The sequence below is a fragment of the Antennarius striatus genome, chromosome 7 (assembly GCF_040054535.1).
Source record: "Antennarius striatus isolate MH-2024 chromosome 7, ASM4005453v1, whole genome shotgun sequence".
Lineage (NCBI taxonomy): Eukaryota > Metazoa > Chordata > Actinopteri > Lophiiformes > Antennariidae > Antennarius > Antennarius striatus.
In genome coordinates, this window is record NC_090782.1 from 16772386 (window position 1) to 16784170 (window position 11785).

The 11785-nt window shown below is 38.3% G+C and overlaps 1 protein-coding gene across 2 annotated transcripts; it reads left to right on the forward strand.

Annotated features, from left to right (window-relative positions):
• The first annotated feature begins 5703 nt into the window (after positions 1 to 5703).
• On the forward strand, positions 5704 to 11771 carry mpnd (MPN domain containing). 2 transcript variants are annotated; one of them, XM_068319117.1, is made up of 13 exons: positions 5704 to 6366; positions 6849 to 7051; positions 7133 to 7354; positions 8033 to 8132; positions 8210 to 8288; positions 8370 to 8466; positions 8541 to 8613; positions 8697 to 8773; positions 9437 to 9605; positions 10062 to 10132; positions 10231 to 10317; positions 10409 to 10501; positions 10584 to 11771. In XM_068319117.1, exons 1-13 carry the CDS (start codon positions 6363 to 6365, stop codon positions 10668 to 10670), a joined length of 1362 nt encoding a protein of 453 aa, XP_068175218.1. In that variant the 5' UTR covers positions 5704 to 6362; the 3' UTR covers positions 10671 to 11771. The 2 variants fall into 2 exon arrangements, with proteins under 2 accessions (XP_068175218.1, XP_068175217.1); XM_068319116.1 differs by having other exon boundaries at positions 5707 to 6366; positions 10228 to 10317.
• Positions 11772 to 11785: the final 14 nt, after the last annotated feature.

The window sequence follows — 11785 nt, forward strand, 5'->3', positions numbered from 1 at the left end:
AATAAAAATGTGGATTTCAAATCTTCTCTTCTTGGTGTATTCTATTTCTTAGTCATGCACTGCCATTTTGAAATGTCCTAGAATTCATTTTCTTTATTTGGGGGCCTTTAGCAGGTATGAGATTAAAATGTGATTGGATTAATTACAAATTCCGTAATTAATTAATTTTCTTAATCGCATGCCATTTCCATCCTTTTTGCAGTCAACTAGCATCTGTCCTTCCGTGTTCCTCTCCTGGATACCAAACCTGCCCATCACTTCTTCATCACCTCTGCTACTTGCACAAACATATCCATGTCCAACTAACATAAAATAACGTAGCTAACGTAAATAACGTAGCTTACGTAGCTAACGTACCTAACCTACATAACGTAGCTAAAGTAAATAACGTAACTAACATAAATACCAGCTAACGTAAACAACTTAGCTTTACGTAACTAATGTAAATAACATGGCTTATGTAAATGACGTTGCTTACGTAAAATACGTAATTTACGTAAATTGTGTAATTTACGAAAATTGTGTAGCTCATTTTACGTAAATTGTGTAACTTACGCAAATTACGTAGCTCATTTTACGTAATTTGCGTAACTTACGTAAATTGCGTAGCTCATTTTATGTAAATTGCGTAACTTACGTAAATTGCATAGCTTCTTTTACGCAATTTGCGTAAGTTACGCAAATTACGTAACTCATTTTACATAAATTGCGTAAGTTACGTAAATTGCATAACTCATTTACCTGAATTGCATAACTTACGTAAATTGCGTAGCTGATTTTACGTAAATTGCGTAAGTTACGTAAATTATGTAACTCGTTTTACATAAATTGCGTAAGTTACGTCAATTGCGTGACTCATTTTACCTAAATTGCGTAAGTGACGTAAATTGCGTAGGTCAGTTTACGTAAATTGTGTAACTTGCGCAAATTGCGTAGTTCATTGTACGTAAATTGCGTAACGTAAACAAATTGCATAGCTTACGTGAATTGTGTAGCTCATGTAAATTTGTATTTGTATTGCATTTTTTGTATTGCTTACATCTGCATTTGTATTGCATTTTTGAGAAATGCACCTGGCGTAATTGGTTTGCTGATGTGCTTGGCTTTTTTTCTTTTGAATTTCATTTATAAAGCACACTTAACCAATAAAAATCTGGATTTCAAATCTTCTCTAGCCTCATGGAAATAGTCATGCTACAGATCGACAAATAAGATCAAGCTGTGGCTCAAACTGTGATTCAGGAAGGAATCAAAAAATATTGTAGCATAACATTTTATCAAAAAAATTTTTTTTTAAACGTAACTAACGTAAATAACATAAATAACGTAAATTACATAAATAATATAACTAACGTGAATAACGTAACTAACGTAGCTAGCGTAATTAACGTAAATAACGTAGCTAATGTAAATAACGTAACTAACGTAAATAATGTAGCTGACGTAAATAACATGGCTAACGTAAATAACGTAGCTTAAGTAACGTAGCTTATGTAACTAACGTACCTAACCTAAATTACATTGCTAAAGTAACTAATGTAACTAACATAAATAACGTAGCTAACGTAAACAACTTAGCTTTACGTAACTAATGTAAATAACATAAATAACGTAAATTACATAAATAATGTAACTAACGTAAATAACGTAGCTAACGTAACTGAGGTAACTAACGTAACAAATCTAAATAATGTAGCTAATGTAAATAATGTAACTAACGTAGCTAAGGTATAAAACGTAGCTAACATAAATAACATAACTAACGTAAATACTGTAAAAAACGTAACTAACGTCAATAACGTAGCTAATGTAAATAATGTAACTAACGTAAATAACATAGCTAACATAAATAACGTACCTAAAGTAAATAACGTAGCTTACGTAACTAACGTACCTCCCCTACATAACGTAGCTAACGTAAACAACTTAGCTTTACATAACTACTGTAGTAACATAGCTTACGTAAATGACGTTGCTTACGTAAATTACGTAATTTACGCAAATTGCGTAGCTCTTTTTACGTAATTTTCGTAACTTGTGCAAATTGCGTAGTTAATTTTACGTAAATTAAGTAACTTACGTAAAACGCGTAGCTCATTTTAAGTAAATTGCGTAACTTACGTAAAAGTTACGCAATTTATGTAACTACCATAACTACCGTAACTACCATAACTAATTTACATAATGTAGCTAAGGTAATTAACGTATCTAACAAAAAAAACGTAGCTAACGTAAATAACGTTACTAACGTAACTAACGTAGCTAACATAGCTAATGTAGCTAACGTAACTAACGTTACCAATGTAACTAACGTAAATTTTCAAATCTTCTCTTCTTGTGTATTCTACGTAAATAATGTAGATAACATAAATAACCTAACTAACGTAAATAACGTAGCTAACGTAACTAACGTAACTAACGTAGCTCACATAAATTACGTAGCTAACATATATAATGTAACTTATGTAAATAATGTAACTTACATAAATGACATAACTAAAGTAAATAACGTAAATAATGTAACTAACGTAAATTATGTAGGTAACATAATTAACACAACTAACGTAGCTGACGTAACTAATGTAAATGATATACTATTATACTATTCGTTTTGAATTGCTGTATTGAGTCAGCTTTAGTATTCACTTAGATTGAGAGTCTGCTTATGTACGTATTTGAGCTAACTAACGTAAATAACGTAGTTAATGTAAATAACGTAGCTAACGTAACTAACGTTAATAATGTAAATAACGTAACTTACGTAAATAACGTAGCTAACGTAAATAATTTAGCTAACGTTAATAACTTAACTAACCCTAAATAATGTAACTAATGTTCATTCATTCATTCATCTTCTAAACCGCTTAATCCGCAAACGCAGGTCGCGGGTAATGTAACTAACGTAAGTAACGTAACTAACGTAAATAATGTAGCTAAGGTTAATAACGTAACTAACCTAAATAACGTAGCTAACGTTAATAACGTAACTAACCTAAATAACGTAGCTAATGTGATGGCGCAAATAACGTAGATAAGGTAAATTACGTAAATAACGTAGCTAACGAATTTACGTAGCTAACGTAAATAATGTAGCTAACGTTAATAATTTAACTAACCTACATAGTGTAACTAATGTAAATTACGTAAATAACTTAGCCTATGTAAATTACTTAAACAACGTAAATAACGTAGCTAACGTAAATAACGTATATAACGTAACTAACGTAGCTAACGTAGCTAATGCAAATAACGTAAATAACGTAACTAAATTTTCATTCATTCATCTTCTAACCCGCTTAGTCCGCAAATGCAGGTCGCGGGGAAGCCGGCGCCTATCCCGGCAGTCTCAGGGCGTGAGGCGGGCCCTCCGGGCACGACGCCAGTGCACCACGGAGCCACATAGAAACAAACAATCATTCACACACACACTTACTCCTACGGTCAATTTGGGACCGGCCAATCAACCTGAAGCGCATGCTTTTGGAGGTGGGAGGAAGCCGGAGAACCCGGAGAAAACCCACGCAGACACGGGGAGAGCATGCAAACTCCGCACAGAGCGGGACTCGAACCCGGGTCCGCCGTGTTGTGAGGCGGCAGCGCTAACCACTGCGCCACCGTGGTGCCCCGTAACTAAAGTAAATAACAAAATTAATTTAAATAACATAAATAACGTAAATAACGTATATAAGGTAGCTAACGTAAATAACGTACCTGACGTAAATAACGTACCTATCGTAAATAACTTAGCTAACGTAAATAACGTAGCTAACGTTAATAACGTAACTAACGTACATAACGTAGCTAACGCAAATAACGTTAATTACGTAACTAACATAAATAACGTAAATAATGACCTAATGTAGCTCATGTAACTAATGTAAGTAACGTAACTAACGTAAATAATGTAGCTAACCTACATTACGTGAATAATGTAACTAAAATAAATAACATAAATAACATAAATAATGTAGCTAACATAAATAACGTAACTAACGTAACTAACGTAACTAACGTAACTAACATAAATTTTCAAATCTTCTATTCTTGGTGTATTCAATGTAAATAACGTAGATATCGTAAATAAAGTAACTAACATAGCTAACCTACATTACGTGACTAACTTAAATAATGTAGCTAACGTAAATAACGTAAATCACGTAGCTAACATGAATTACGTAAATCAAGTAGCTAACGTAAATAATGTAACTAACGTAACTAACGTACATAACGTAGCTAACGCAAATAACGTAAATTACGTAACTAACGTAAAGAATATAAATAACGTAAATAACGTAGCTAATGTAACGAATGTAAGTAACGTAACTAACGTAAGTAATGTAGCTGAGGTTAATAACGTAACTAACGTAACTAATGTAAGTAACGTAACTAACGTAAGTAATGTAGCTGAGGTTAATAACGTAACTAACGTAACTAATGTAAATAACGTAACTAACATAACTAACATAACTACCGTAAATCACGTAAATAACTTAAATAACTTAAATAACGTAACTAACGTAACTAATGTAAATAACGTAACTAACATAACTAACATAACTACCGTAAATCACGTAAATAACTTAAATAACTTAAATAACGTAACTAACGTAAATTACGTAAATAACGTACCTAACGTAACTAACGTAGCTAATGTAACGAACGTAACTAACATAAATAATGTAACTAACATAAATAACGTGAATAACGTAACTAACATAGCTAACACAAATAACGTAAATAATGTGATACTATCAATTTTGAATTGCTGTATTGAGTCAGCTTTAGCATTCATTTTGATTGAGAGTCTGCTTATGTGCCTATTTGAGACTTAGCCGTATTTTATTTCTGAATTTTATTTATTTCATTCAACTATATTTGCATTGCTTTTTTGAGAAATGCACCTGGCCTAATTGGTTTGTTGATGTGCTTGACCTGTTTTCATTTGAATTTCATTTATAAAGCACACTTAACCAATAAAAATGTGGATTTCAAATCTTCTCTTCTTGGTGTATTCTATTGATTAGTCATGCACTACAATTTTGTAATGCCCTAGAATTTAAATTCTGTATTTGGGGGCCTTTAGCAGGTATGAGATTAAAATGTGATTAATTAAATTAATTAATTACAAATCCTGTAATTTTTTAATCGCCTGATAGCACTAATATGTACATATATATGCATATGAATATATATATATGTACATATAATATGTAATATGTATGTACATATATAGAGTGTATATATGTGTGTGTGTATATATATATGTGTGTGTGTGTGTGTGTGTGTGTGGTTTATTTATAAATCTAATGACATTGTTCTTCAAAAACATTGACTATAAATTAAAATTCCCTTTCTGATTAACATTCACTTTCACCAACACAGGGTTTTAATTTCAGCAGCAGGGGTTGTGGGTGGGTGGGAGTAATGGGTGGGCTTGATCCCCATCACAAACACTATTACCTATTGTTTGCAGCCTATACAAAGACTAAAAGCATAAACTTTTATCAAATAAATGAAATAAATGAAATCACGAGGAAATTTTTACATTCAAGTTCCTCTGATATATAGATTAAATATTCGTATTATTATAGAAGATCAACCTGGTCCCCACGGTGTGGACGCAGACCTGTGACACCCCCACGTGGGGACGGGAGGAACTCATTCCCCACACACGGGATGTTTGCTGCCCTCCGCAGGCTGCTTCCCAGGAAATAAGCTTCTCTCCGGAGATAAGGAACATCTCGACGTGGTGCACAAATCCAAAGTAGAACAAAGTAAGGTCTGGTTAATGCGGATTTATGACACCATAAGAGTCCCTGGTACCACTGGTGGAGTGTCCCCCGCGTCCAAACCGCCTGTCCTCTGACAGACGGACTTTAACCCGCCGTCGTTGCCAAATAGCGGTCGGATCGGACGACACGGGGCGACAGCGAGGAAACGGAAGATCCTCTCGCCACATTGTGCAGATTAAGCCTAACCCATAACACATCTCCTGCACTCCTGATCGATCATGTCACAATCTGATCAATCGTGTTGTTGTTTTCTTTAGACTCATGTTGGTGTGACAAATGGCAGACGGACCGGCATGGCGCGTCAGAAGAACACAGGGAGAGTGACAAGGACGGGGAGAGGGAGAAGGAAAGGGGAGGGGAGCTGACATTAAAGCAACACAACAAGGAAACTACTGCAGAGCCACAGACGCCTTCATTTTATGTTTTTGAATAATAGCCGGAGCTAGTGTCGAGGTGTAGGCCGAAGTCTGAGATCTCGCCCGGAACTCGAACCCTCACATCTGACCCGCAATCGAAGCGGGTTTCGACCGAGTCGGACTTCAGCGCGCCGTCGCCGACGCGTTCAGAGATATGGGTGAGAATAATGGAAGTGGGCTTTAATTGTGATTCAGAGGGAAATTAACAAGAGAGGTGCTGGGAGGGAGGGGGGGGGGGGACACAGGCCTCTTCTGGCGGAGGGAGTCGAGCTCTGATGGGAGGTGGAAACAAAGGACCAGCTCATATCTGAGCAGCAATTAACGAAATACCAATTTAGATTATCTTTGGCTTATTTGGCCCCTTGAGATTCCTCTCATCTGGACTGGGCTGCTATCGTTTTAGCATCCTGCAAGTATGAATGAACCTGGCTTCCATTACTGTGAGACTCTTACTGTAAAGTCAGTTATTGAAATTATGACTTGTTTGCATTGCTTTTGTTTTTATCTGGTGCAGATGTTTAAATTGTAGCCAGGCTGGTATAGACTCTACATAGCAGTATTATTGGAACACCAAAATTATGACCCTTAAATTTCCAATAACAACACACTAGGTCTATGGATTGTGCATTTGCGTCCTCAGGTTCGGAGCCACCCAGCTCTCCACAGGTGGTGGAGGATGGAGGAGAGGAGGATGAGGAGGAGCTGAGTGGAGGGGAGGAGGCAGATCTGCGGTCCAGCTCCGGTCGGGGCTCCCTCCTGACCCGGAGGGGCATCACCTTGAGGGTGCTGCTCAAGGACGGCCTGGTGGAGCCGGGGGACGGCGTGCTCGCCATCCACTACCTGGTAATAACACACATCACAGCTGGGTGCAGTACGGGTGTGATCCATAAAGTGTCTACTAGTGTCTCCTCTCTGCCTTCACAGGGTAAGAACTTTGTAGGAGACCTCTTGACTGACGGAAAAATAAGATGGGTGGAGACGGGCCAGATATTCAACTCTCCAAGTGCCTGGGCGACCCACTGCAAGCGTCTGGTCAATCCAGCCAAGAAGTCTGGCTGCGGTTGGGCATCGGTACGCTACCGGGGCCAGAAGTTGGTGCAGTATAAAACCACCTGGCTGCACAAATACCAACCCAGCGCAGACATGGTAAGAGGACGATGGAAAATATGGTTAAAGCAACAGGAAATACTGAACATCTGTTGAAATAATGGAGGGATCCAAGTGCAGAACCTGAATACAAAGGTTGTATATTATTAGAAATGAAATGTGACCCTTTGCTGTGAATCCTCAGCTCAGTACACATTTTTAATTTTAAATCTATTTGATCATCATTCATGAAAACCTGTAATTCAGTCTACCACGATGCGCTGGCAACGCATTCGGGGTGTACCCCGCCTCTAGCCCATAGTCATTTGAGATAGGCGTCAGCATAACAAGTGACCTGCAAGGTGGAAAAGCGGCTGTATTGGGTGTTTATTATCTGTTTACTATTAGTTATCTAAAAAAAAAAGTCTTTCCAATCACATGCAGCTTGTTTGAAGCTTATCTGAAAATGGAAAAAAAGAAAAAAGAAGTTGTTGCTCAGCAATACAGATGGAAAAGCATTTTGGAAACATGAATTCTTGGAAATATTCTCGCTAAAGAGCAAAGATCCTGCCAGGCAAATGCAAAGATGCATTGGGGCGGCGATGATCTCACTGGCCCCTCTGAATTTTTTAAGATCTCGGCTGGGATAAACGCTAGAGGGTGTTTGTTCAGGCTGTTTTCATTGGCTTTATTATTATTATTGTTATTATTATTATTTCATTTTTTTTGTAATGCCAGAGCCTGGTGAGTGAGGACGATGATGATGAGGATGAAGAAGAAGGAAAGACGGCTGTGCTGGCAGATGAGAAGATTAAAAACAACAAACCTGGAATAAATGGTATAATTCTATTTTACTTGAAATTGAATTATGTAAGTTGCAGTGGACTGGACAACAATTGTTCTCAACTCTTACAGATGCAATACTTTCCAAGAGAACCGACAGAGAGAGAATTCCTGTCAGATATTGCACCTTGGGCCCTCGGGATGCTACTAGGTACTGACCTTTGTTAAGATCAATATCATTTTATGTGATCAATAAAGAGAATTAGACTGATAAACACCATTGTATCCTCAGAGATCCGCACACACTGGTGGAGCTCTCCGCTTTCTCAGCCATCAACAGATTCCAGCCTTTCAATGTAGCCGTGTCCAGTAATGTACTACTGCTAATGGTGAGTAACAGACAGGCTAATTCAATATAACCAGTCAGCAAAGCTATTAATCACCTGTTTTTTGTCTGCCTCAGGACTTCCACTGCCACCTGACCACCAGTGAGGTGGTGGGATACCTCGGAGGACGGTGGGACACCAACACACAACGTGAGTGTGACTTGACCCCCTCGGTCAAATAGGAGTAGAGCAGAGGATAAGACCGAAGCTCATCCCTGTCTGTGGTCTTACAGTACTGACCGTCCTGAGGGCTTTCCCCTGTCGGACCCGGCTGGCAGACCGAGACTCTGCTTCTGCTGTGGAGGAGGAGGTAACGTGATGAAAGTGAATCAGCGTTCTGATCCGTGCCTCCAGAAAACATGAAGATGAATCAGACACATTTTAAAGAATCACAAATTTCTTTCCTGCCACACAGATCGAATCTGTCTGTCCAAAGACACAAAATCAGTTTTGAATTTCTCTGACTGTGAAGTTAAGACTGACTTTTGTGAGTGTAAGTGACATTTCTGTCAATATTCCTAAAACAGGATATCGAGCTTAACATCCTTATGGCCTTCTATATTAATTTTCAGTAGTGATTGTGTGTAGTTGGCTTTCATAATCTCTCATAATCTTTAAAACAATTTACTGAAGCAGCTTTGCATGCATAAAAATGATTAAACTTGGTATTAAAACCCTAAAATATACAAAAATATGTTAACATCAGCTCTGAACATCTGCTGGCAAAAGACTCATCTGTGTGCTCAATGAGAAGTCTGTCAGTCATCTGAAAACAGACATAAAGCAATTAGCAGAACAGGAAATGCAAAAAAAAAATCAGAAAACTGCAAAATAACGTTTTTTCCAATTCAGCCAGTTTTGTTCCCTTACATTTAGAATGGTCTGGCCAGCTAGTGCCGAGCCTCCTCTATAATCTCTGTGGGAATGAATGACATTAAAGCTGAGCCTCGTTCTAATCCTGACTCTGCTCCAGATCTGTCAGAACCTTTTCATGCGTGGTCTGTCGCTGGTGGGCTGGTACCACAGTCACCCCCGAGGTCCGGCTCTTCCGTCGCTGCAGGACATCGACTCCCAGATGGACCATCAGCTCAGGCTGCAGGGTTCAAACAACGGCTTCCAGCCATGTCTGGGCATCATCTGTGGTAAATTCTGCCACTTTTCTTTCTCACCAGTACTACACTGATTTATTCATAGGGGAATTCTCTCTGAAGACCTGTTTCATAGTAGGCTTAGTAGGCTATGAAAACACACACATTAGTTATTATTCCCGTACGGTGGAATGAAAAAACTATTGCTTGACAAAACTGCGAAAGAAAATCTAGAAAATTCCAGCATGATGATTATTGAAACCTGATTGTGATATATTGATATATTAATACAATGAATATTTATATTATATATATTCAGAGTCTTTTGAAATTATGTCCTGAGATGGAGATAAAATATTTTCTTTCAAAGAACAAGAGAGTTAAAGAAAAAGTTTTTTTTTAAAAGAAAAAAGAACAATGTCTTAATGGGACGTTAATCTGATGACAATCTAAATAAGTGGCAACTGAAAGCGTCATGTCCTCAGTTTCGACTGGTTTTTTTCCCCCCAGGTCCTTATTACCATGGCAACCAAGGTGTGGCTTCCACAATAACTCCATTCTGGGTCGTACCACCACCTGAAGTGAGCACACAGATATAACTAGTCATACTGATCCACCTCCTTGTTTCACTGCTAGTGTTTCCTAAAAAACCTTTACACCATCTGCTCTTCTGTAGCAGCGGCCTAATGATTACGGCATCCCAGTGGCCGTAGAGGTCACCTACGTACAGGACAACTTTCTCACCAGTGATGTTCTTAATGAGATGGTACCACCTCAATCCTATCCAGAAAAACAAGTAGTATTTGCTATAAATACCGTATATCATTCTGAAAGGGTCTGGTATTTGTCCTCCACAGATGCTGCTGGTCGACTACTACAGGGCAGCTCCTGACCTTATCCAGTTCACCCAGTACTGGTGTCCTGATACCACCATGATGGACAAGATCAAGGTAGGATTGATAAGGCAAATCGATGGTGGCATAGCCTCCAGCAGGTGATGTCATCGGTATGACTGTCTGTCCTGTTCCTCAGGGCTCTTTGAGTTGCCATGCTCCCAAAGACCAGGCCTACTCTCAGATCCTAGAGCACGTCTACGGTCAGCTGGGCAACATGCACTGAGTGGATCTCCTTTGGCAGTCCTCCTTCTCCAAGTCTTTCCATTTCAAACACCGTGTGAGCAGAGCAGGGATGGAGAGATGTAACAACCTGCTTGAAAAACATCACAAGACAAACATAGATGCCTTGAATTCTCTCATGCTTGAGTGATGCTTAATTTTTTTTAAAACAGAAATATGTGGACATAAAGACGCCAGTGACTCTGAATGTACTGAATCTGTGACACTAGTAGCTTGTATTTACCATTAATGAAAACCATAAAATGTACAACTGAGACACATCAGGGACCACAAGTGTTTTACACACAGACGTTGAATAGAATCCTTTCACAGGCCTGAAATCAGTCTGCCTATCTGGTTTCCCACCTTTTACACATGGACCTATGTGCCTATCTACCAATATCCTGTTGTATGAGCAGATATGGTCAGATACGTACAATGTTAACTGTTAATTTGTTGTTAATGCCTTTATAGATGAAACCAATGGAGCAGTACTGAAAATATGGAGGCGTTTCAAGTTTCAACAGAATTCTAATCTGCAAGAGTTTGTAAACACGTTCAATTCAAATTGGATGGTTCAAGTACTGTTCAATGCAAATGTTTTTGTGTGTGTGTGTGTGTGTGTGTGTGTGTGTGTGTGTGTGTGTGAGAGAGAGAGAGATCTGTGCTTGGAGTGTGTCCCTCTACTGTTGGATTGTGAGACATGAGTCTGGTTTGTCTGGACAAATAATTGCTTCCTGTTGACCTGTACTGTATTTATTACTAACTGTGGATTGTGTGGTGTCCATGTTTGAAGACAGAGCAATGCCTTAAGCCTGCTGATGATCCACAAAGCATTAAAATATACACACTGGAACTATTTAAACCAGACTAAGTTTATGACAGTTTATGTTCATCTGAACTTGATGTCCCCAGCAGAATGTGTAAAATGATCACAATGACCTTGTTAACATATTATTAACATTATTATTTACTATACAACCCTGGTTCCATTTGTCATATAAAAGGTGTCATCCTTTTGAGTATTTTGTGCATTAGCCACAGGATGATTTATTATTTTGGACATTTTATACTGCATTAAAGCAGCCATGAGCTGATATCACAAGACCCCAAACACAC

Bases quoted from the DNA above. Each gene is read 5' to 3' on its own strand.
- mpnd (XM_068319116.1), top strand. The intron at 7,355-8,032 runs GTAAGAGGACGA...TTGTAATGCCAG, and splicing joins ACCAACCCAGCGCAGACATG to AGCCTGGTGAGTGAGGACGA. The intron at 8,467-8,540 runs GTGAGTAACAGA...TGTCTGCCTCAG, and splicing joins GTAATGTACTACTGCTAATG to GACTTCCACTGCCACCTGAC.